The sequence below is a fragment of the Haliotis rufescens genome, unplaced genomic scaffold (assembly GCF_023055435.1).
Source record: "Haliotis rufescens isolate VD_foot unplaced genomic scaffold, xgHalRufe1.0.p SCAF_105, whole genome shotgun sequence".
NCBI classification, from domain to species: Eukaryota; Metazoa; Mollusca; class Gastropoda; order Lepetellida; family Haliotidae; genus Haliotis; species Haliotis rufescens.
This window is the reverse complement of record NW_025963786.1, coordinates 289,928-317,046: the sequence shown is the minus strand read 5'-3', so window position 1 is coordinate 317,046 and position 27,119 is coordinate 289,928. Positions and strand designations below refer to the sequence as shown.

Genomic DNA, 27,119 nt, shown 5'->3' with positions numbered 1-27,119 from the left:
GTGAGTGAGTGAGTGAGTGAGTGAGTAGCTACTCGCCACAGCCCAACCCCATCTAATGCCACAGACTCTTTCGCCTTTGCGTACACATACTGAACAAAAAGGTTAGCGATCATGAATATTAAAAAAAACACACATTTTTTATGTAAGTATATGTTGTAAATGTATCTTTGTAAAAAGTAAAAACACCGAATGTGTGTCTCAGTTAACTGTCTTTACCAAAGCATAATATGCATCCAATATTTTCGAAGTGCCATCATCACGCATGATAATACCGAAGGAACAATATCATACACGTCTTAAGCGACAAAATAATCCGAATCTGGATGATTAAAAAAACAACCCCCAGAAAGCTTTATCTGAAGAAAAAAAAATCCCTATCGTCCTAGAGGCGACGGAGAATGACTGACGACTTAATCTTATATGTATAAAGATGGCAGCACGACCATTAAACCGTACACTGGAGCATGACGTCTTAATCATGATAACGGGCAATCCGTGGTTTGGAAATACAAAACTGTTCGATAGACACAATCATGCAGACAGTGAGTCGGTTTCGTGTATGTATCGGATTAGAGGTAGTTTGTGAAAGAAACCCTGCCATTCCGTAACGAGCAGAGTTGAAGGAGGACGCTATGCAGATAACTGTCCATTGAACGAAAACAGGACGCCGGTCAGAAGTCGGTAACACCATTGAAAAGACATTTACATCACCCAGACAGAATGGTTTGCTGCAGTAAGTACTATTCTGTACGCGTGTCCATTCATTCGAAATGTCATTTTATTTGAGTCTTTTGTTAGCTGTTGGCATTTCTTTAACTACACCAACAACAATTTCATATTCAGGGGACTGGCGTTGCTAGGACTCGCGTACAAGAGTCATTTGTACCAAGGAAAATAGGGAAAAATTAATTTGTCCTCAGGTAAAATATTTAAACAAATATTAAAAACACTTTAATTGTTCACTGAGCTTGAACATTGAACAAAGTCACCATTCCCCATCACCCAACCCCGCCCTTCTTTCCATAATATCAAATAATGGGTCGTTGACTTGATTTGGTGACGATACGTAACAATAAAATGAAACTTCCTCTGTCCGGACCCTGTTAATCTGGAACACCCAGACGAACTGCAACTACTGCTGCAGCTACTGTTACGGCTACTACTTCTTCTACTGCTACTGCTAATTCTGTTGCTTCTGCTACTACAACTACTACTACTGACCGCCTCCGTGGTCTAGTGGTGGAGCGTCTGCTCGAAGAGTGGAAGGTCGGAGTTCGATCATTTAAAAGATGCTACAGTTACCCGACCTGGCGCTTGGCATTAAGGGGCGAAAGCAAGGACTGGCCGGGGAATTCAAGGGAAGCAAGGGAAAGCAAGGACGAGTGGGGAATTCATGTAAAATTGCGGCATGGTATCTCGGCACTATAAAATCGCCATTAGTCCTGAATAGTAAAAGCAGCGACACACACAACGTACGTCGCTATATTAGTGCAATAATCTTGAACGTGACGTTAAACCCTGAGAGCAGGGACGTCCAGGTAAGACGGGTGTCTCTGTACATGTAAGTTAAAAGAGGCTTCTTCACAATCTAAAAAACCGGATGCATCAGGGTGTTATTTTAGGGGTGTTATTTATATGCTCCATTAGAAGTTCATAAATTTGACATGTCTCACAATGGTCATGTCAGAATCCAGCCCCACGAACGTAAACAAATAGCGGTGATAAATTATAAAAATACACATACCAACACTAAAATGACGAGCCAACAATTGCCTAGATTACTATAACATCAACGCCTAATTGTAGTTAGCCATGCAGGCACTCTTACTAGAAATATCATCTCCGACTTTTGTTGAACTAATCCTCGATCTTTTCATGTAAAATGTATCCCTCATTAGATCTCGACTTTCAATTTATATACGTTTATAATCAACAACAAGAATTAGAATGTTACATGTACCTTACAATATTCTTCTCCTCCTTGGATGTTACTTCAGCTTCTCCTCGCCGGGCAATTCTTTGTTTTGACATTTTGTTTGAATCAACACCTTCCTAAAAAGAACAAACTGTTGGTTTCCATAACAACAAGATATAAACACTTGACGTTAACAATGGACGTCTATCAAACTAACTTTGATGTTTCCAGTACAAGAAGTAAACGTAAATCATGTACACATGTGTTGTTTGTTTCTTGTATTGTGTGTTGACTAAAATACACAAAAAGATGATATTTGTTTGTTATCCTGCCCGTCGCTATGAATTATTATTATTATCGCCTCTTGTAAGTATTATTTAAAAGTAAACAAATCAACCTGCTCAAATAGGTTTTAGGGGAATGTGGGAGGTTTCCTTTACAACTCACTTACATGACTAAAGTAATTAAATATTGGTGCAGGCTCTTACATCTTCAACCCCACAGATTACCTCCCCAATGCTATTTAATGCTTAAATCTTTAGATGATGTTTGGCGGGTAACTTGGGCGACTGAAGTTATATTTTATAAAGAAATATTTTATTCCAATTTGGGTTTGGTTTTGTATGGCTCAATCAAGAGGTGGGTGACTCTAAAGCTTTTATTCTCCATTTTAAGCAAAGGCTCAAAGATAATTTACAGCAATTCTGGAGTGCTTCTGCAAACTCTTCTCCAAAATGTGATCTTTATAACCATTTTAAATCCATGTTAAATGTTGAAAGGTTCTTGTCATGTCCACTCCCTACCCATTTAAGAACTGTTTTTACTAAATTCAGATGTTCAAATTTTAAAATAGCTTTAGAAACTGGCAGATATAGTAAAACAGACCGTTCACTCAGATTCTGTAACTATTGTAGTAGTAAGGGAGTTAATGTCATTGAGGATGAATTTCATGTACTCTTTAATTGTAATTTATATTCTGCCCTAAGACAAAAATACCTTGTTAATCTTCCTATGCCTACTCATTACAGTAATTCTCATGTAATAAATATTGTTAGTAATTATAATGAGCAAACATTATTTCTAATTTGTAAATTCTTATATTATGCTCACACAATAATTCATGATAAATTCTGTGCCCTGTAAATGTCATGCTCACATGTCTGTATTTTGGGCCATTGGCCTTTTACTGAATAAACATGTCTGTCTGTATGTCTGTCTGTCTGCTATGCATTAATGACATAAGCTTGTTCAAGGGCTGGTCAGCTCAGAGTCAGTATACTGTGTCTGAATGGAGAATCGGCATTGTAACATGAGTCAGACCTAGTACAAGGAGCCACACATACACAAACATACACGCACACATTCACGCACGCACACACACACATACACGCACACACACACACGCGCGTCGCTATATAAGTGCCAAAAATTTGAACGCAATGTTAAGCGCCACATCACCTAACCTCATAATGAAGCGATTTTTTTCAATATTTGGGTTTTAAGCACCGTCCTAATTTATAATTGATTTTTTTTGTTAAATGTTTTCAACTTATTTTTCATGACTGGCAGTATGAATCCAAATTATAAGTCAATGCGAATTCAAGTTCTAGTCGTATGCTATATATAGTGAGTGAGTGAGTATGGTTTTACGCCGCTTTTAGCAATATTCCAGCAATATCACGGCGAGGGACACCAGAAATGGGCTTCACACATTGTACCCAGGTCGGGAATCGAACCCGGGTCTTCAGCGTGACGAGCGAACCCTTTAACCACTAGGCTACCCGACCGCCCCTGCTATATATAGAAGAACACACGTATCATATTGAATAATTTCAATACGTATGGGACGCAAGTGCGGACTTCTGACGGTCCTCAGTATGTAAACTGTTGTACACAGGAAATAGTAAACGAACAAGACATGGTTATTCAAAGGTAATGTGTTTAATCATAGCTATGTTTTTAATATGAGGTTTGCAGTGTTTCGGCGACTGTTTTTAGCCTAGTAAAGTTTTGATAACGTTTGTAATCTTTTGGTCAAATCCAATTGTCAAGTGTATACATACTTTTGTCTAGAGTGAGTGAGCGAGTTGGGTTTAACGCCGCTTTTAGCGGTATTCCAGTTATATCACGGCGTGTCAGCTTAATGTGGGAGGAAAGCCCGAAGTGATGCAGGTCTCAGACGTTTACCACTTCGGTGAAACCCACGAGCACGGGTATGGTGCTGACAAACCTAGAAACATAATCTGGGCGAACCGTGATTCGAACCCCCAATCATAGGTTTCTGGCGTGCCCAAGGGACGCAACTCTGCACAACGAATCGCGGCGCCTTAGACGACTGGGCCACCCGTGCCCCCACTTTTGTCTAGAAGTTTACATGGCGTCGATGTATAAATAAAAGCGACAAAACCCTTTCTATATATATGAGATATCTCCACTGAAGGCAGAGTCCATTGTACGATTCCCATTCTATCAAGATGTTTATGAACCAATATCAGATAGTGATGACACCAGGTGTTCGCAAAAAGGTGAGCGTATCCTGCCCCACCATTAGGGGCGCCTCCGTGGTGTAGTGGATAGAGTGTCTGCCCGGTGAGCGGAAAGTCGGTGGTTCGATCTGCGGCCGCGTCATGCCATCGGATGTTAAAAGATGGTACGTTGTATTCATTTTGCCTGGACTTAAGCCGGGTTTGTTTTGCCACCAAACTGATATATCATAGTAAATTAAAATGTGTATAATTAAATACATTACTCCGAGCTGACAAGTTTTTGTTTATCCGTTAACTTGAATCCCATCTTTACTACTACTACTACTACTACTACTACTACTACTACTACTACTACTACTACTACTACTACTTCTACTACTACTACTACTGATGCTACTACCACTACTACTTCTGCTGCTACTACTTCCACTACTAAAACTACTGCCACTGCTTCTAGTACTACTCGTAGTGCGACTTTCACTTCTACTACTACTACTACTACTACTACTCTACTACTACCACTGCTACTACAACTACTACTACTACTACTACTACTACTACTTCTGCTACTACAACTTCTACTACTACCACTACTACTACTTCTGCTGCTACTACTACTACTACTACTACTGGGACGGGATAGCCTATCGTTAAAAGCCATCGCTCGTCACGCCGAAGACCCGGGTTCGTTGCCTACATGGGTACAATGTATGAAGCACATTTCTAGTGTCACCCGACGTGATATTTCTAGACTACTGCTAAACGGGCGTTAAACCCACTCACTCACTACTGCCGTACCACCTAGACATGTGCACCTAAATGTTTAATATATGAATAATGTGATGATTGCACATATGACATGTTGCCTGGCAACAATAACAAAGGCGTAAAAAACAAACCCGTCTCAGATGGATGTGTCTCATCGCACCGCCATAAACACAGAACGGTTGCCATGGGCAACCAAACAGTCCGTCCACACCAGTATGTCAGCTGACACTTGATGGCTCGCACTCCGGCCGGAGACGCTTGACGATTCTGAGCGACCTGTGTCACGAAGGTAGTACGCCATTTTCTTTATATTTTTCTTAAACATATTCAAAGTGAATAATTTTACGTAAGTGTTTTTTCTTTATAAACCCTTATTTTTCCGTTTCTTAGGCAATGCAACTATGTTGCTAATTTGTCGATTTTGAAAATCCGATAACTGGACGAGAGTGTCATGAGAGTGTCATCTGTTTAAAAGAGTATTCAATCACATTTGGTTTGAAATATACATATGTCAATTCTTATGATAATAAATCCGTACTTCTAGGCGGTAAAGACTATCCTTTAGAATCTCAAACTTTAAATCATACTTGCTAGTTGGTTAATATAGTGAGTTATTTCGCAAACGGTAATGTTTTAGTATCGTGTTGAAATAACTGATGACTAGATTTCTTTAACGGAAATCCTGTGCCATTTCGCTTTGTAATGTCTCCCGATACCGGTTGGAATTGAACTGACAGTTCAATGGAATCCTCTATCATAGAAATAATTGAATTTTCTTTTCAAAATTATGTAATTTCATTCGCAGAATAAGACGCATTGGGATTTATATATAGTTTAGAGCATTTATAGACGGAATGTAGCTTTTTATTTCGAAAAAAATCTTTATTTCTGTATAAATTACCACCAAAGACAATAAATAGATCTTAATTGTGCAACCCCCCCCCCCCCCCCCCCCCCCCCTTTTAAAAAAAGCTGTATCCGCCCATGGTCTTTAACGTCGTGTGCAAGTTTATGGCGCGTATAGAGCGACGTGTATGTATGTATGTGTGTCTGCTTGTTTTAGTCCATGTATGACTCCGAGCCGACCTGTCCTTGTTTTATCTCATCAATGCCAAGCGCCAGGCAGGGAAACAACAAGTACCATATTTTAACGTATTTTGGTCAAGACCTTACGAATCACACAAAAATATATTTATGTATTTTACTTTAAAAGTTCAAACCACTTTTCTTGTACAGGAAAGACGTAAGACGGCAAATATTATCGTCACGTTTTTTTATGTTGTTGTCATGGAAACCAACATAACAGTTTGTCTAATCAGGAAGGTGTTTCAAACAAAATGGCCACCTCTGATAAACGCAATGTGCACAGAATGCGAATGATATCCAACGCAGACTCAGTATACTGACTCCGAGCCGACCAGTCCTTGTTTAAGCCCCTTAATGCAGAGCGTCAGGCAGGGTAACAATAAGTACCATCTTTTAATCAGACAGTCTTTCCGGAGGTGGTCTCAGCACTTGTACAAAATACAGTAGAGACATTTGCTCATTCTGCAATTTCTTATTTAGACGATCAGTGTTGACACTGAATACTGCCTTATGCAGAGTTGCGTACCTTAGGCGTGCCAGAAACCTATGACCAGATACGTCCTCATTAGGTTTGTTAGAACCATACCCATGATCGTGGGATTCACCAAAGGCCTGCATCACTTTAATCTCCTCGCCATCATCATTTTAGAATTGGTCTTCATCACCTTATGCTTGTCGCAAGATCACGACAGCCGTCGTAGAAAACAACAATCTTCAGCTATGACGTCGTTTCTAGTCATTCAGACATTACGTCACAATAAGATTTGAATGACGTCAACAATGCCGTCCAGATGACGTAAACATTACACTGGTGTGCTTGAAATGCTATTTGCACTTGTGCACATACGATTTTGATGAACTCGATTATTTCTAACCCTATGGATAATAAATACAAAAGTCATACGTAAATATTTCTAAAGATTTTCACTGCTTCACGACAACACTTTTTTCTCTGAAGGGAGTGGAACAGTTATTTTTCAAAAAACAATTCTTCCATGTTGAAAAAGATTTAACGAAGGTATAGCATGACATTATCTGTTTGCAGACTTTTTACAAGACAATTCCTTCCTCGACAAGAAGATGAGCACGGCTTCACCCCGATCCATGTCGACGGCCGAGAGCCTCAACAGCCAGGAGATCATTGACGTCATGCACCCACAGACTGGGAAAACTGAGATATTACGTAAGTAAGAGATTAAAACTCAAACATTACTGCCCACAACTACTTCCATCTTTATCAAGGAACAATTCCGGAAATACCAGCGGAATTGCGGAACATTTGCTGAATTACAGCGGTACTTTTGCAGAATGAACCCAGTACGTATACGGGATTTCCGCGGAACTGTTGGAAATTGTAGGGGAATTAATGTATGGTCATCTGTTGTATCACACAAATGTCGCGGAAAATCGCAAAACGTCAGCAATAGGGTATATCAATAATATACATTCTCTTTATCTGAAATGAACATTATTTTGTAATTAATAAGAATAGTGATTATTTAATGCCAGGAATAGACTCTTGGCGTATAACTTTCTGTACATCCGACTGTTTGCAAAATATGTTTGAATTCACTCGGACACTCGATTCGACATGATTATGATCCATGGTCGAATACCCACATATACCCACAGCCGTGGTTTTCACCAAAGCGGTAAACGTCAACGACCTGCACCACTGTCATTTCTCCGCGTTAAGTTTACACGCCTTGATACAACTTAAATACTGCCCAAAACAGCTTTAAACCGACTAAACCGTAAGTATCGACTTACAATTGTATCGGTAGAGAAGATAAAACTTAAGGCATTAGATGATTGCCAATTTTTCCATTACCAATTGAATATCTAGCGATATATGTTCAGATAAAAAATAAAAATCTTTAGAGATATATGTTCAGATAAAAAATAAAAATATTTAGCCATGTATGTTCAGATAAAAAATGTTGTTATTATTATAATAATGATAAAAATTAAAACGATAATAATAATAATAATAATATTATAATATCAATTTATGTGTATTTTGTGTGTGTGTGTGTGTGTGTGTGTGTGTGTGTCGGTGGGTGAGGGCTGAGGGATTAGTCTTCATCCGCGAGTCTTCATACCAGTGTCATTCGTAATACTGTCATTGACTTATCGTTGTGTGCCCTGTTTATAGTTGGGATATGTCGAGGCGAGCCACTGACAGATTCAGGTAAGCGACTTCAGCTGTTGAAGATTCTGGCGCTGACCCTCCTGCCCATCCTCGGACTCTGGGCCTTCACCGTGTACAGCTTGTCGGACAGCATCCAGGGCAAAGCTGACATAGAACAAGTGCGTGAAAACAATCTACCTTCAGCTTTCTAGTTTGTATATAGATAATACCCATCGAACACATTTTCAATTCAATCATAATAAACGTTAGAACGTTATTTTCAGTTTAAATGTTTCTGTTTGTGACAGGGCGGTGGGGTAGCCTAGTGGTTAAAGCGTTCGCTCGTCACGCCGAAGACCCGGGTTTGATTCCCGACATGGGTACAATGTGTGAAGCCCATTTCTTGTGTCCCCCGCCGTGTTATTGCTGGAATATTGCTAAAAGCGGCACAAAACAATACTCACTCACTCACTGTTACATAATTTATATTCACAAACTAACTCTGGACAAAATTATTTTCGAAACATTTCTTCTCTGAACAGACAAACGTACAATAGCCTTTGTTTTTCAGACGCAATACGCTGTAAAGTTCAGTGTGGAGATTGGGAAGTTCTTAGACAGGATCCAGCGTGAGCGAGACATGTCTGTTCTGTATCTGAGTATCCTGGGACCGGAAACCAAGACCTTTCTGATGAACGAGTATCTCTTAACTGACCAGGCTTTGGACCAGCTCTCTGATTGGCCTGTCAGGAACGATGTCAACTCCATGTTCCACTCTAAGCAAGCCTTCCACAACTTCCTCAAAGAACACCGAAAGAGCCTCGATCCCAGCAACTTCGACATCTACGTCGAAATGGAGTTCTACAGTTTCCTCATCGAACGTTTCGTAGAGTGGATGTACGACGCCATTAGAGAATCCAAGATGGCGTCCATTTGGAAGATCCTTGTGTCCTATCAGAAGATCGTCACAGGTATGGAACAGATTGGCATTGAGAGGGCTTTGGGTGCTGTTTACTATGTCAGCGGAGGTTTCCCTACAAAGAGCGATTACGAAAACTACAACAACAAAGTCCACGTCTTCAAAGCCAACTACAGATCTGCGGTGCTCTACTCCAAGATCATTGACCCCATCTTCCAGGAGGGAGTCACCAGCAGCGGTACCAACCTCACCGCTGTCATTGAACGCTTCCGGTTCGAGATCCAGCATACATTGGAGATCGCACCGTCCATTACCAAGGGCCAGTGGTGGTTTGACAACATGACGCTGTACCTCGACACACTGTTGGTGATCCAGATGGATTTGGCCATGCTGATTAACGGACAGCTGGAAGAGATTATTAAAGGAGAAGAAAAGAACCTGATCATCAGCGCAACGTTCCTCGTGGTGGTCATACTCATGTGTCCACTCGTCATCTACTCTGTTGAAGCTCTGACAAGCGACATCCAGAAGTATGCCATCACCCTTGTCCACAAGACCAAGGAGCTTTCGAGAGAGAAAAAGAAGACGGACAGCTTGCTATATCAGATGGTTCCCAGGCCGGTTGCGGACAAGCTGAAAATGGCAGAGGACGTTGACGCTGAGTACTATAAATCAGTGACTATAATGTTCTCGGATATTTTCGGCTTCACTCGAATATCAACGGAGTGTTCCCCTCTTGAGATCGTTAGCCTCTTGAACCATCTGTACACGGCCATCGATGAACGCCTCGACAACCACGAGGTGTACAAGGTGGAGACCATCAACGATTCCTACATGGTCGCATCAGGTAACTTTCTTTACAGGTGTAACGTAATATTTTCTAGTGGTCTGTACGTGTGAACACTGAGTTAGCTCCCTTTCGTAAAGTTTGTAAATCTTCTCACAGCGATATCTCGTTCGCTGAGCTCTCTATACTATCTCCGCCATCAGTAACAACTACAATCATGAGTTGAACTCGCAATCGAAAGTTCGTTGTGTAAATTGTTTGTCAATTTGAATCATTATTTCAGTTGAACCATTCTGTAATTAGTATGGCGCGAATTTAAGGGGGAGCTTGGAGTTTCCATTAGTCTGTAACGTCCAAGCAATCTGATCAAATAAATAAATAAACAAATTCAAACAAAAGCGCGTTTTGACTTTGACGTGGCTGTACAGCTGATTGTTACTTGAGAATTACCATAGTACAATATATGAAAGACTGGCTAAAGAGCGAAGACCTACGCGGGACTTGGAAAGCGGTTATATATGGCTGCGATTTCTAAACGAGGCATTTACCGACAAACTCTCTCATAATTCGCACTACAGGGATTCATGAACGCCGATAATTTTATAATACTAGCACTGTTCGGGTGAGGGGCGGTCGGGTAGCCTAGTGGTTAAAGCGTTCGCTCGTCACGCCGAAGACCCGGGTTCGATTCCCGACATGGGTACAATGTGTGAAGCCCATTTCTGGTGTCCCCCGCCGTGATATTGCTGGAATATTGCTAAAAGCGGCGTAAAACCATACTCACTCACTCACTGTTAGGGTGATTTAAGGTTTTAAGTGGCTCGCGTTGCCTCGTCAAGTTGAATCTGTAGATATTGTCCATATTGGTAAAAACAAGAATTTCATTGATGATGTCCCCAGCTGGAATATTGTTAAAAGCTGGCAGCCCTCAGTTACCCTCCCCATTGATCACATCAATCTGACGTTGTCCCTTATATAATCTCCAGGCCTGCCGAACCGTATCGGTAATCGCCACTCTGCTGAAGTCGCTGCACTGGCCCTGGACTTGCTGCACATGATGGCCCAGAGGCGCTTCTCGACGCCCGGCGAGAGACTCATTCAACTTCGTATCGGCATCAACACAGGTGAGAAGGTTTGCTGTTATTTGATGTTTAACGCCGCAATCAGCAATATTCCAGCTATGTGATGGCGGTTTGGAAATAATCGTATCTGGACCAGACAATCCAGTGATTGATATCATGAGCATCGCAATTAGAATACGATGACATGCATCAAACAAGTCAGCGAGCCTGACCACCCGATCCTGTTAGTCGCCTCTTACGACAAGCATTGTCGCCTGTTACGGCCAGCATGGGTTGCTGAAGACCTATTCTACCCCGGATCTTCGCGGGTAGAGGAGGAGGGGCGACTTCTGGGGCATCAACACAGGTGAGGAGGAGAGACGATTTGTGGGGGAATCAACAATGGTTAGGTTAGGCGCAGGGACGATTTGTGGGGACGTCAACACAGGTGAGGAGGAGGGACGAGTCCTGGGGCATCAAAACAGGTGAGGAGGAGGGACGAGTTCTGGGTCGTCAACACAGGTGAGGAGGAGGGACTAGTTCAGGGGCATCAACACAGGTGAGGAGGAGGGACGAGTTCTGGGGCATCAACACAGGTGAGGAGGAGGGACGAGTTCTGGGGCATCAACACAGGTGAAAAAGAGGGACGACTTCTAGGGCATCAACACAGGTGAGGAGGAGGGACGAGTTCTGGGGGCATCAACACAGATAAAATAATAACAGATAACATAATTATCGGCCACTGTTTCAAGATGGGGTAGTGAGTAGCCTGGTGGTTAAAGCGTTCGCTTGTCACGATGAAGAGCCGAGTTCGAAGCCCCACATTTGTACAATGTGTGAAGCCAATGTTTGGTGTTCCCCGTCGTAATGTTGCTGCATTATTGCTAAAAGCGGCGTAAAACCATACTCACTCACTGAAGACATATCTGAAAGGGGGAGGTGAACAGTTTTAATTCCCCGCCCCTCCCCACGAATATCAAACGGAGGGTCCCTAACTCAATGTGTGTCAATGAAATCGTTGCAACACATGGGGCTTTCTCTAACATCAAGCTGACACGCCGAGATATAACTGTGACACTAACCAATGCGGCCTTAACCCCAACTCCCTCACTCACACACTGTTTGTCTATTGCAGGTCCCTGTATGGCTGGTATTGTCGGGACAATCATGCCCCGCTATTGTTTGTTCGGCGACACAGTTAACACCGCATCGCGAATGAAAAGTTACGGACTGCGTAAGTATCTATACAATCTACGATGAACGACGGCCATCTTGAAAAACGCCAAAACTCACATGTCCATGCTTCGAAAATTGTGAATAATGATTGTGGATGGTATATGTTGGTTATAATGGTATTACTTATTCTCTCTCTCTCTCTCTCTCTCTCTCTCTCTCTCTCTCTCTCTCTCTCTCTCTCTCTCTCTTTCTCACTCTCTTTCTCTCTCTCTCTCTCTCGCTCTCTCTCTCACTCTCTCTCTCTCTCTCTCTCTCCCTCTCTCTCTCTCTCTCTCCCTCTCTCGCTCTCTCTCTCTCTCTCTCTCTCTCTCTCTCTCTCTATATATATATATATATATACACACATATATATATACAGTAGAAAGTAGAACACGGATATAACGAACTACAAGGGACCAGAGAAATCAGTTCGTTATATCCGTTGTTCGTTATACACGTTTTCGCTCGGAAACGTCCGCCATCTTGGATAAGAAAAAAAACACAATACACGTAATTGCAGCATTGATTAGTATTAGCAGTGATCATTCAATTGCTAACAATTTATAACATTCATTTAATAACATTAAATTCATTTACATTTTCCAAAACAAAGTTACCCTTTTGTTTGGCCATGCTCATATCAAGATCACGAATCCAATCAGTGAATATTTCACCTGTCATCCAAGCTTTTGAGTTTTTATATATATTAAAGAGAATAAGTAATACTTTTATTAACCAACATGAAAAATTGTCAACGGCACATTTAAAAGACCAAACTGCCATCGTGGAGGACTTGCAGAATAAGATTCACATACCACAACTTTTATTCATGTACAAAGTGCAACATTATTAACTCATTACCACCTTAATAATCTTTTCGTGAACACCCGGTGTCGTCACTATTTGATAGTAATTTATAAACACATGATCATAACATTGTCGGAATCGTACAATGGACTCTGCTTTTAGCATATATTTCTTATGAATATGGAAAGTGTTTTTCGCTTTTGTGTACGACTTAATGTCATCAGCACCCAATTACCACTGTGAAAGACACATAGGCAAAGATCTCTATAATAGTTGAAATAATATTAGCATATATTCTGTAGCACGCAATATGACAGCTTTGTTCAGCAACCTATGCTTGCCGTTAAAACCGACTATGCTTGTCGTAAGAGGCAACTAACGGGATCGGGTGGTCAGGCTCGCTGAGTTGGTTGATGCATGCCATCGTATCCCAACTGCGTGGATTGATGCTCATGATGTCCATCACTGGATTGTCTGGTCCAGACTCGATTATTTACAGACCGCCGTCATATAGCTGGAATATTGCTGAGTGCGGAGTTAAACAACAAACTATTTGAAGCATCGTGACTTTATGTTTGAATACGTACACTTTCAGCCAACAAGATTCACATCAGCTCCAGCACGCACAGTTCCTTGAAGAAACACGGAACATTCGTCATGAGACATCGCGGAAACATACAAGTCAAGGTACGATCTTGGAGAATTTAGGAGTTTATGTTTTGTTTGTTGGTTTGTGTGTTTGTTGTTCAACGCCGCAGCAATATACCAGCTATATGACGGCGGTCTGTATGTAATCGTGTCTAGACCAGACAATCACGTGACTGACATCAGTGAGTCTGACCATCCAATCCCGTTAGTCACCTTGCGACAAGCATGGGTTGATGAAGACAAACTCTAACCCGGATCTTCACGGGGAACACGCAGGGGTTGATAAAGACTAATTCTAACCCGGATCTTCGCTAGGAGGTTGAGTATGCAACGAATGACAAGATGGTCAATAACGATTGGAATCAATATGTTTGTCATTCAACCACCCTGTCGTTGTTAAGGGTACCATATGCGGTTGTTTTGCAAAAAACTTTGTCTTTCCTTAAAGGGCAGCTGTGCTCCACTGTCGAGTGGACCCGTGAAAATCCGGGGTAGAAAACGTCTTCAACAACCCATGCTTGCCGTAAAAGCCGACTATGCTTGTCGTTAGAGGCAACTAACGGGAACGGGTGGTCAGGCTCGCTGACTTTGTTGATGCATGTCATCGTATCCTAACTGCGTGGATCGATGCTCATGATGTCAATCACTGGATTGTCTGGTCCAGACTCGACCGTTGTCATATAGCTGGAATATTGCTAAGTGCGGCGTTAAACAACAAACACACAAACAAACAAACAAACAAACAACTGTCGAGTGCCAATTACAAGCATTCTTGGTCCATACGAGCGCTTATGTGGTATGCCCGGAAAACGGAATGTCGGTGGTTCGATCCCAGGCCGTGTCAAACCAAAACGTTTATAGATGGTACTTGTTGATACCCTGCTTGGCGCTAAAACAAGGACTGGTCGGCTCTGACTTAGTATACCGTGTATGAGTGCGGTATCCATGCTAAACTGCGGCATGGTGTCTAAGTGGGCTAGCACCTTTAAATTAGCATTAATCCGGACTAGTACAATGGACCACACACACACACACGCACGCACAGACACACACACACAGTACACAAACGTTCTATGGTCGGACCCCTGGATAGAGTCAGTACACCGCCTCCTGGGTGTCGTGGATAGAGAGTCTGCCCGGGGAGGGAAAAGTCCGTGGTTGGATACCCTGGTCGCACAATATCAAGAACGTTAAAAGATAACACACACAAACACACACAAACACACACGTCGCTATTCGAGTGAGTAAGTGAGTGAGGTTTAACGCCGCTTTTAGCAATATTCCAGCAATATCACGGCGGGGACACCGCAAATGGGCTTCACACATTGTACCCATGTCGGGAATTGAACCGGGTCTTCGGCGTGACGAGCGAACGCTTTAACCAGCAGGCTACCCCACCGTCCCCTTAGCCGTATGTACTAACATAGATGCCAACAATACGTAACGTTACTTGTGATAATTGCAGGGCAAAGGAACAATGAAGACATTCTGGCTTGTCGGCACTTGTGACGGAGACAGCAAGATCTCGGACGAGCTCCCCGCGAACGACGAGAACACGTACGCACGCGACGCTAACGAGGAGCTTCCGGGGGAGATACAGCAGTATTATCCCTCCCAGGTCCAGGCGGGCAAGCTGGAGATGTTTTCCATGGGTCACCTGCAGGAGAAGCTGGCTGACCAGCTGGGCTTCAAGGACGGTTCTGAATGCTCTGGAGGTCAACTCCCGACCCAGAATCAGACAACGCCAGCTCAGCATGTTGATCAGTAACAGTTTAGTAGCCGATGACCCTTGATATTTATTGATGACTTAAATACAAACGGTGTGTGTTTGTGTGTGTGTGCATGCGTGCGTGCGTGTGTGTGTGTTTGTGTGTGTGTGTGTGTGTGTGTCTGTGTGCGTGTGTGTGTGCGTGTGTGCGTGTGTGCGTGTATGTTATCAGGCAAGTCTTAGATGTTTGAACAGGTATACACACACTGAATGTTAAATGAGGAGTGGTATTTAAGACAAGGCTCTCCATGATACATGTGCTCATTATAGGGGGACCTGCCCAATAACATGAGTCCAGAAGCTGTAGTCAATCAATCTTTATTCATGGTACTTATGAGGCCAAAGGTCTATAGTACATTGCAGTCAGTGATATGTGTCGAACTCCGAGGTGTCGCTTTGCAATTATGATAATAATAATTACAGTTGAAAGTTTGAATGACATTTTATCCATCTTGTAATGACTATTATTTGACCCAGGAGCCTCTTTCGCCTTTAACTGTCTGAAGACGCCGCGGACAAAGTTTTAAAAGACGGACATGGATTAAATTGACATCAACATATTTCATCGTATCTGAACATAATGTTTTTAAAAATTGCAATCAGATCTTTGATTGCAGGAGAAGTAATTACACATCATTTTTTGGAAGAGATCTTTCATGGTGTACACGTCACGTATCTGTTTGTTGAAAATGTCATATCTTCGTGGTATAAGTACATGAAAAAATAACTTGATGTAGTGTAGTGTGGTGTCTGTACATTTAAATAATTTATATTAAAATTGATCTTGTTGAATACCTATTGGACATATGTACAGACTGTGTACACGAATGGCCATGCCAACCTGGACATGTTTATGTATTGAGTAGAGAGTAAATCAGCATTGTACAAATAATTACTCCAGACGAGATCAATGACCCGGAGGACCCAATGAAAACAAGGACCAGAGGACCCAACCCCTGAGGTGGTCGGACCTGACCGAGGCCGCAGGTCGGACCGTCGAAGGGTTCGGGTCCTTTTGCCTTGCATTGATCACTCCTTTGTCGGGGGACACGGGTGGCCCAGTCGTCTAAGGCTCCGTTATTCGTTGTGCAAAGTTGCGTCCCTTAGAGTTCTAGGAAGGACTCGAACCCAGATTCGCTGTGACTTTCTTGATTGTCAGCACCATACCCGCGAGTTTCACTAAAGGCATCACGCGTTTGATCTGTTATCACGAAACAATGATAAGAACCAGTGCATCAGAAACCCTCTGGAACAGGACATAGGTAGCCACGCCATCTTAGTCATTGTGCGACCTCGAGTTGTTTCACCAAAGCAGTAAATATCTGCGATCTCTCACATTTGGTTTTCCAGTCACGTTATGACGATTCACCCCAAGACTGTTCAAAGCAGTGTTAAGCGTAACTGTCTCACTCCATTTTATTGGAACAGTTTCTTGTTTCCTGGTCCTTGGGTGTGTTTAGTCCTTAAGTATAGTGCGACCATTTCTGAAAGACTGCATGAACATATGCTCATAATTCAAACAAGGCAAATGTGTTTTATTGGGAGTACGTTTTACGTTACACCTTCAAACATATACCGGGGCACGGGTAGGCAATTTGCTGTGAAGAGTTGCGTACCTTGAGTATGTCAGAATCCCGGTTTCTAGGTTTTGGCCCGGTTTGTTTTCACTTCGGGCTCCCCCCACCCTAATTAAGGTGACACGCCGTGATATAACTGGAATACAGGTCAACGGGGTTAGACCCAGCTCGCTCATTCACTCAAACATAAAACGTTAACTGCAAAGCTTCTACATGTATTTAAATAACAGGTAAAAACGTGAACGAGACTGGCAAATGGTTATCTTGTATCGACTAATACTATATCAGGTCAATATTAACAACACAACACTCGATCTGATAGGTAGTCATCGAACGCTCATCCCAGTCGCTGCTTATCGCAAGGCGAGCTATACAATAAAGTGCTATTTTGGGCGCAGGGGTATTTTTCAACTCATGAGAGTTGAGTGAGTTTGGTTTAACGCCACTTTTAACATTATTACAGTTATATCACGGCGTGTCAGCTTAATGTGGGAGGAAAGCCCGAAGTGATGCAGGTCTCAGAGGTTTACCACCTCCGTGAAACCCACGAGCACGGGTATGGTGCTGACAAACCTAGACACATAATCGGGGCGAACCGAGATTCGAACCCACACTCTTGCGTGTCCAAGGGACGCAACTCTGCACAGCGAATCGCGGCGCCTTAGACGACTGGGCCACCCGTGCCCCCTCAGCTAATCAGACCTAACTGGTAGTTATAACACTGGTGTCCTGTGCAGGGAATTCCATTCTGTTGTATTTTGGTCACGTGTTGCAGTAGATCGTCCAGATTTTAGTTATCGCTTGATGTCTTTCTTTAATGGCACTGTGTAATCTCAAATACAATTATGACGATAGAACATATCTTTCATCACGTTTATAATAGTCCTAACATAGATTGCTTTTATTTAGTGACGGTTATGTACCTTGTTGTTAAATATTGTCAAAGAACGTTAAGTGGTCTCAATACAGCAAGGAATATATCGTGAGAAGTGCGGACAGCGTGCCGTTGTACAAAACAATTATAGCACCTCGACTGTCGTAAGTCTGTGTTAAGGTATAGGAGTTACGTTCGCCTTAGCGCTAAGATCTCTTTGTACAACGGCACCCAAGTACGATAATCGTGTCCTATAAAGGGTGTAATCTGGTATATGTAATGAGTTGAAGCACCCTGTCACAAAGCCTGAAACTTATTATCCATCTATTACGGACGGAACGGGTGACCCATGCTCCAAGGCTCCGTGACTTCTGTGCTGTCATTCACCGCCAGAATTCATCACGTCTTGATGTGTTTATTTATAAGATTTTTCTTTCTCGCTGTCTCTGAATGTGTTTTTGTGTACATTTACAAAGAATAAATTTATTGATATCGTTTCTGTGTTAAATCGCTCTTGTCAACAAATCAATTTAGTGGGAATTTGGGCCTTTGATTTCCCTCCAATCATACAGCAGCCTCATGACTGGTGTAGAACCCGGACCTTCAGTGTGATCAACAATCGCACCCACCACCGTGCTAGCTTCACACAAACACTGACAAGTTGCATCCCCTCTTGGTTACCGCATCTTCCCGAGGCAAGTTAGTTAACTGACTATAAAAGTCCAGTTTCCACCCTTGCCGAACTAGGCTTGAATTCCTTGGCTCGATCGTAGCGCCACCAGTGGCTATTACGAGTTATGTCCTTTCTATGCCTCTCCTATTGACCAATCAGATTCAACCTCTCGTATCACTTGCATTTGCTTCAAACAAAACGGTGGCGCCCAGTCAAGACGATCTGATCGATAATCAAGATCTATATTGTGATAAAACGAGTCTCACATCGCGAAGTACATCAAATCACATGAGCACCGTGATTAAAAACATGAAAAGATTTAGAAAATATCTATTGACAACGAGTTAGCGGTGCACATGCTTGCAAATCCTGCAGTCGACCGAAATCTGCATGACTCTTTACGAACCGGATTTCGATTTCAGTGCGCGATTTTGATTGGACTATGCATAGACTCGTTAGTCCAGCCAAAATGTAACTCCATGACTGCAGCCTAGTTCGGCAAGGGTGGAAACTGGACTTTTAAAGTCAGTTAACTCTCTTGCCTCGGGAAGATGTGGTTACCGGGACGGTGGGGTAGGCCGTGGCTGTGGCTGGGGCTATGGTTGCAGCCTGGTCGGTTGCCTTTAGGAATGTTTGTTTGTTAGAGTGAGTGAGTGAGTGAGTTGGGTTTAACGCCGCTTTTAACAGTATTCCAGTTATATCGCGGCGTGTCAGCTTAATGTGGGAGGAAAGCCCGAAGTGATGCAGGTCTCAGACGTTTACCAGTTCGGTGAAACCCACGAGCACGGGTATGGTGCTGACAAACCTAGAAACATAATCGGGGCGAACCGGGATTCGAACCCACAATCATAGGTTTCTGGCGTGCCCAAGGGACGCAACTCTGCACAGCGAATCGCGGCGCCTGAGACGACTGGGCCACCCGTGCCCCCTGGTTTGTTAGAACCACACCAGTGATTGTGGGCTCTTCTCCCACATCATGTTAGAATCGGACTTCAGCAACCTATGTTGGTTGTCAGAGGCAATTAATTTATCGTGTGGTCAGGCTCTGTGACTTGGTTGATACATGTCATCATATACCATTATGGGTCGATGATGATGAAATCAATCACTGGAATGTCTGGTCCAGACTCGATTATTTAAATATTGCCCTCATATAGCTGGAATATTGTTGAGTGCGGCGTTGACAACAATACCCCCCCCCCCCCCCTAAAAACAGAATAAAACAAACAACAACAAACAAACAAACACACACCAAAACAACAACAACAAAACAAACAACAACAACAACAACAAAACGAAAGCAAAAAATAAAACAAAAACTTCAGTGTTGAGGTGAATGGATAAACGTATTCCGTCTCAAATAGAATTCCCTGGCCCGTCTGCCCAGAGGTTTTAATGCTCGGTCCGTGGGCTCACAGAGAAGCCACCAAGGATATTTGCTTTCGTATTATATCTCCTTTGATGGACTCCGTGGTCTTGTGATCAAGAGCGTCTTCCCGGAGAGCTGACGGTCGGTGGTTGGACCCCCGGCCGCATCATACCAAGGCGCTCGGCATGAAGGGGCTAAATTTAACAAGGACTGGACGGCTCAGAGTCAGTTTGCTGTATCTGAGGGGGGTATTCATGTTAAACTGCGGCATGGTATCTCAGTGGGCTAGCACTATGAAATCGGCATAAGTCCAGTCTTGTACAAGTACATACAAGGGCGCTCACGCACGCTAGCAAGCAAGCGCTCGCGCAATCACGTCGCTATATAAGTGCAAGGATAAAAAACGCGACGTTAAAGCCCCTTTCAAGTCACTTCACCTGTAATGCATAGACTATTTGTAACAGGCTTCTGTTGTTACAAGACATATATATAGTGCCAGTAGCCCCCTGTTGTAACAAGACATAAATAGAGTGCCTGCAGCCATCTGTTGTTATAAGACATAAATATAATGCCAGGAGGCCCCTGTTGTTACAAGGCATAAATATAGTGCCAGGAGGTCCCTGTTGTTACAAGACATAAATATAGTGCCAGGAGGTCCCTGTTGTGACAAGGCATAAATATAGTGCCAGTAGGCCCCTGTTGTTACAAGGCATAAATATAGTGCCAGTAGTCCCCCGTTGTTAAAAGACATATATATAGTGCCAGTAGGCCCCTGTTGTTACAAGGCATAAATATAGTGCCAGTAGTCCCCCGTTGTTAAAAGACATATATATAGTGCCAGTAGACCCCTGTTGTTACAAGGCATAAATATAGTGCCAGTAGGCCCCTGTTGTTAAAAGACATATATATAGTGCCAGTAGTCCCCCTTTGTTAAAAGACATATATATAGTGCCAGTAGGCCCCTGTTGTTACAAGGCATAAATATAGTGCCAGTAGGCCCCTGTTGTTACAAGACATGAATATAGTGCCAGTAGCCCCCTGTTGTTACAAGACATAATTAGAGTGCCTGCAGCCATCTGTTGTAAGAAGACATTATAGAGAGCCACTATCCCCCTGTTGTTACAAGACATTATAGAGAGCCAGTATCCCCCTGTTGTTAGGAGACATTATAGAGCGCCAGTATCCCCCTGTTGTTAGGAGACATTATAGAGTGCCACTATCCCCCTGTTGTAAGAAGACACAATAGAGTGCCAGTATCCCCCTTGTTGTTAGAAGACATTATAGAGCGCCAGTAGCCCCCTGATGTTAGAAGACATTATAGAGCGCCAGTATCTCCCTGTTGTTACAAGACAATATAGTGTGCCAGTAGCCCCCTGATGTTAGAAGACATTATAGAGCGCCAGTATCCCCTTGTTGTTAGAAGACATTATAGAGTGCCAGTATCCGCGTGTTGTTAAAAGACATTATAGAGTGCCAGTATCTCCCCGTTGTTACAAGACATCATAGAGTGCCAGTATCCCCTTGTTGTTAGAAGATACCATAGAGTGCCAGTATCCGCGTGTTGTTAGAAGACATTATAGAGCGCCAGTATCCCCCTGTTGTTAGAAGACATTATTGAGTGCCTGTATCCGCGTGTTGTTAGAAGACATTATTGTGTGCAAGTATCCGCGTGTTGTTAAAAGACGTTATAGAGTGCCACTATCCCCCTGTTGTTACAAGACATTATTGAGTGCCGGTATCCGCGTGTTGTTAGAAGACATTATTGTGTGCCAGTATCCGCGTGTTGTTAAAAGACGTTATAGAGTGCCAGTATATCCCTGTTGTTACAAGACATTGTATAGTGCCAGTATCTCCCTGTTGTTAGAAGACATTGTAGTGTGCCAGTACCCCCTTGTTGTTAGAAGACATTATGGAATGCCAGTATCTCCCTGTTGTTAGAAGACATTGTAGAGTGCCAGTATCCCCCTGTTGTTAGAAGACATTAAAGAGTGCCAGTATCCCCCTGTTGTTAGAATACATTATAGAGTGCCAGTATCGCCGTGTTGATAGAAGACATTATAGAATGCCAGTATCCGCGTGTTGTTAAAAGACGTTATAGAGTGCCAGTATATCCCTGTTGTTACAAGACATTGTATAGTGCCAGTAACCCCCTGTTGTTAGAAGACATTAAAGAGCGCCAGTATCCCCCTGTTGTTAGAATACATTATAGAGTGCCAGTATCGCCGTGTTGTTAGAAGACATTATAGAATGCCAGTATCCGCGTGTTGTTAGAAGACATTATAGTGTGTCAGTATCCCCTTGTTGTTAAAAGACATTATAGAGTGCCGGTATCCCCGTGTCGTTAGAAGACATTACAGAGTGCCGGTATCCCCGTGTCGTTAGAAGACATTATAGAGTGCCGGTATTCCCGTGTCGTTAGAAGACATTACAGAGTGCCGGTATCCCCGTGTCGTTAGAAGACATTATAGAGTGCCGGTATTCCCGTGTCGTTAGAAGACATTATAGAGTGCCAGTGGCACGACGTCAAGCTGTGCTGTTCCATGGGACCACCCCTCTGCTCGTTAGACCCTCGCTGCTCTTAATGCACTCTTAACAACAGGGGATCTGACAATGGAACTCACAGAGGCGTTTTTATTAACCCATCGCCAGAGCGTAGATAACATCACCCCTGCCGATATGGATGAATTAGTATATATTAGTATTTAAGAATGAAACATCTGCATACTTCTTACAATGAATCATGTTACATTACTGATGTTTCTGAGTGACAATGCCGAAAATATGTTTGAAACATATATCAGTTTGATAAAGGTAGGACAGATTAAAATAATGTTGTCGGTCCAAATGGCTTGTTCTGTACCGCATCGGACTTTCTGATTGCTCAGTCATGTTGCTTGATTGATTTAATTGAGGAGACGGCTTCAGAGAAAACTGGTGATGAAAGATAAGATTGGGGCTACTGGTTCGCAATTATGTTTTTTTATAACAATAGCTAGGGGGCTTTGGGTGGGGTGGGGGGTGGGGGGGGGGGGGGGGGGGGGGGGGGGGTGGGGGGGGGGGGGGTGGGGGGGTGGAGGTGGCGGGGGGGGGGGGGGGGGGAGGGGTGTGTGTGTGTACAGGTATCTTAGCCCTGAGGTGACCGTACTTTACCCATACTGACCCATACTTTAACATAGCCTTACGAAAGTCATGGCGCTAAGATCGCTTTGTGCAAGTGGGCCCTGGACAGTACGACAATACAGATATAGTACATGTCAATCGCTGTAACTTTCAATATGATATTTGGCATGGCTTGTACCTGTTTCTGAGAGCCAAACCACAGCCTTCAACGGAACGAAAAATAAACAGTCAACTAGATTAAACTCAGAAACGAATGACATACTTTTTATTTCCAAAGAAAAAATATTGCATTGTTACAAACATACAAACAACAGTAGTTTGTCACATCTGTCACCCCAAATAGATATCACATGCGTTTCAACAGATTCAACCTTCAGCACGGTGTCCCGTATATAACCGAGTCTGGGCCAAACACATTAGAACCTGGAAGCGTTACCAATGAAGACGAGCAATCAAAACTAGATCAGAGAATCTGAAACTCCTCAAGGATGCATCCATTTCATTCGTATTATTGGGTGTCAGAACAATCTACCCGCACCCCCGCCACCCCCACCCCGACCCCGACCCCACCCCCAGCTATATCCAGCAAACTATTTTTTACTGAGCACCATGAAGCAATGTATTCATTTTTACTATTAAACAACCTTTTTTTTTTGTTTCCACTTTTTACAAAAACAAACCATTCTTATTTGTCACAACTGGCAACAAAATATTCATTACAAACCAAACCAGAACAGAAGAAACCATTAATTTATAAAATTGGATGCTCATCTCCGTACACTACCAACCCCCCCCCCCCCCCCCCCCCCCCCCCCAGGTATCATGAATGAAGGATAAGCAGTACGCACAGAAGGGTAATTGACACATCACATAACAACCTATTGCAAACAGGACAGTCGTGTTTAACATATCTATATAACTCGGTACAAATTCGACCAGCATGCTTCACTTCGTGTTTCCGATATTAATTTAATTGCAAATCGCAACTAATAGTTTCAGATGTTTAAATGCCGGACATGTTCGATATACCGATATTTCACTTCTACATACGGTACGGATGTACTATTTGATCGATGTAATGTCAGTTGGTAATATACCGATGAAAGATTGAAATATCGATTGTTGATATCAGTGCCTTAGCACTTGAAGTACTTAATGGACACTGTCCATTCGTGTCTAACACTAATCACAGCTTGTAGAAACACTGAATATATGAATAGCGGACGTTTTTGGTTTGACAAATCTTTTTGTCGTTTTAATAAAAAAAATCTGAGCCCAAAATGGAATGTTTTCTGGATATGTGGGATGTCCTCAAAAGAAATGTGTTGTGAAAAAAAACAAAATTTTCGGCTCATTCTCTCACGAACAAAAAAGTGCGTATTTTGAAGCAGTGACCAAACAAATATCCTGGCCCAAAGCAAAGAGTGGAAGGAGCGGAGGCGATAATAGTTCATGTAAGCATGGAATGTGGAGCCAAACCAATCTATGGCGTGTTCCAATTCCTATCTCTTTGGAATTCGAGCTTGAACGATAGGCATAGCTTCTGTAAAAATGTACCTTAAACATAATGATAGATGAATTACAGAAATTACAATTTTAAAACACAATAATCATATATGCGAGCTCTTTACAAATACAATGTGAAAAAGAAATAACATATTTTTGTCACATATGTACAATAAAGTGGACATTTTTTATTCACATTATGCGTTTTTTTGTTATCACCAGGTGTACAATTCAAACTGAAATGTCATTTAAGACAATGTTACCTCAAATTCATAGAACAATAAAACAACGATGCAAAACATATTGTTTGATACACGAAATATACATTTCAACAATCGCTATATGGCTGAAATAATGCCGACGCGACGTTAAATGTTAACTCACTCACTCACTTTTCAATAAACACTCTCTGGTATACTTAGTCACCAAAAGTATTTAATAAGGACTTCTGGAATATTATTTTCAATATAACTGTCATACAAGGGCATGTTTTGAAAACACGTTTCTCGATTTTTAAGGTAATTGTCATTAGGGTATGTTTTAGCTTGAGAAAAGCAAATATAAAGACTTGTACAACTTGACCAGGTATGTGTATATGGCATGAACGCCTTGATTCGCCATGATACTATTTAAACATTACAATTGTGCAAATGACAAATACCATTCGAATATGTTTGACGGCAACCATATAAAACTCCACGATAAAATGGTCAAAGAAGAATAACGTGGTGCTTAGTTACACTCGCCTACAATTTGCAAACAACATGCTTCTTAAGTGCTTTTGTACATACATGGCACCAACCACAGCCAAATACTCAGCAAAGCTATCACATATAATCTTCATCTCCGCCAAGATATAGGTAAGTTGTAAGAAATCGCACTTCATCACTCGTGACCCGCATTACCATCAGAATATTCTTGCTTCAGCCAGAACATATTCGCAGAACTGATGGACGGCCCGCCAAGGATATCGGCAGTTTTCCCTCTCGCCACGTCATCACCTGCAAACAACAAGGACTCCGTGACTGCCTGTCGGGACTGACGTCACTCTGAACACTATTTCAGTTACATCACGGAGTGTTAATTAGCTACAGGCGAGACGAAGCTCGAACAGGTGCATGCTTTTACATCTTTGGTGAAACTGTTGCTAAGAGACCGATGTCGAATCGTACATGCTTTATCGGACAAGTATGTGTATGCTTAAGGGAAAGGTATGTGTATGCTTAAGGGACAGGTATGTACATGCTTAAGGGACTGGTATGTGTATGCTTGAGGGACAGGTATGTGTATGCTTGAGGGACAGGTATGTGTATGCTTAAGGGACAGGTATGTGTATGCTTAAGGGACAGGTATGTGTATGCTTAAGGGACAGGTATGTGTATGCTTGAGGGACAGGTATGTGTATGCTTGAGGGACAGGTATGTGTATGCTTGAGGGACAGGTAAGTACATGCTTAAGGGACATGTATGTGTATGCTTAAGGGACAGGTATGTGTATGCATAAGGGACAGGTATGTATATGCTTGAGGGTCAGGTATGTGTATGCTTGAGGGACAGGTATGTTCATGCTTAAGGGACAGGTATGTGTATGCTTGAGGGACAGGTATGTGTATGCTTAAGGGACAGGTATGTGTATGCTTAAGGGACAGGTATGTGTATGCTTAAGGGACAGGTATGTGTATGCTTAAGGGACAGGTATGTGTATGCTTGAGGGACAGGTATGTGTATGCTTGAGGGACAGGTATGTGTATGCTTGAGGGACAGGTATGTGTATGCTTGAGGGACAGGTATGTGTATGCTTAAGGGACAGGTATGTGTATGCTTAGAAACAGGTATGTTTATGCTTAGAGACAGGTATGTGTATGCTTAAATGACAGTAATGTGTATGCTTAAAGGACAGGTATGTGTATGCTTAAGGGACAGGTATGTGTATGCTTAAGGGACAGGTATATGTATGCTTAAGGGACAGGTATGTGTATGCTTAAGGGACAGATATGTGTATGCTTGAGGGACAGGTATGTGTATGCTTAAGGGACAGGTATGTGTATGCTTAGAAACAGGTATGTTTATGCTTAGAGACAGGTATGTGTATGCTTAAATGACAGTAATGTGTATGCTTAAAGGACAGGTATGTGTATGCTTAAGGGACAGGTATGTGTATGCTTAAGGGACAGGTATGTGTATGCTTAAGGGACAGGTATGTGTATGCTTAAGGGAATGTATGTGTATGCTTCAGGAACAGGTATGTTTATGCTTAGAAGCAGGTATGTTTATGCTTAAGGGACAGGTGTGTGTTTGCTTAAGGGACAGGTATGTGTATGCTAAAAGGACAGGTATGTGTATGCCTGAGGGACAGGTATGTGTATGCTTGAGGGATAGGTGTGTGTATGCTTAAGGAACAGGTATGTGT

The 27,119-nt window shown here is 42.5% G+C and overlaps 1 protein-coding gene across 1 annotated transcript; it reads left to right on the top strand.

Moving 5' to 3' along the window:
* The first annotated feature begins 652 nt into the window (after nt 1-652).
* Nucleotides 653-15,714, top strand: LOC124112689. Its single transcript, XM_048392021.1, has 8 exons — nt 653-733; nt 7,301-7,438; nt 8,411-8,565; nt 8,958-10,152; nt 11,079-11,216; nt 12,289-12,387; nt 13,771-13,862; nt 15,289-15,714. Exons 1-8 carry the CDS (start codon nt 721-723, stop codon nt 15,589-15,591), a joined length of 2,133 nt encoding a protein of 710 aa, XP_048247978.1. The 5' UTR covers nt 653-720; the 3' UTR covers nt 15,592-15,714.
* The last annotated feature ends 11,405 nt before the right edge of the window (nt 15,715-27,119 follow it).

Bases quoted from the DNA above. Each gene is read 5' to 3' on its own strand.
- LOC124112689 (XM_048392021.1), top strand. The intron at 8,566-8,957 runs GTGCGTGAAAAC...TTTGTTTTTCAG, and splicing joins GCAAAGCTGACATAGAACAA to ACGCAATACGCTGTAAAGTT. The intron at 11,217-12,288 runs GTGAGAAGGTTT...TGTCTATTGCAG, and splicing joins TCGTATCGGCATCAACACAG to GTCCCTGTATGGCTGGTATT.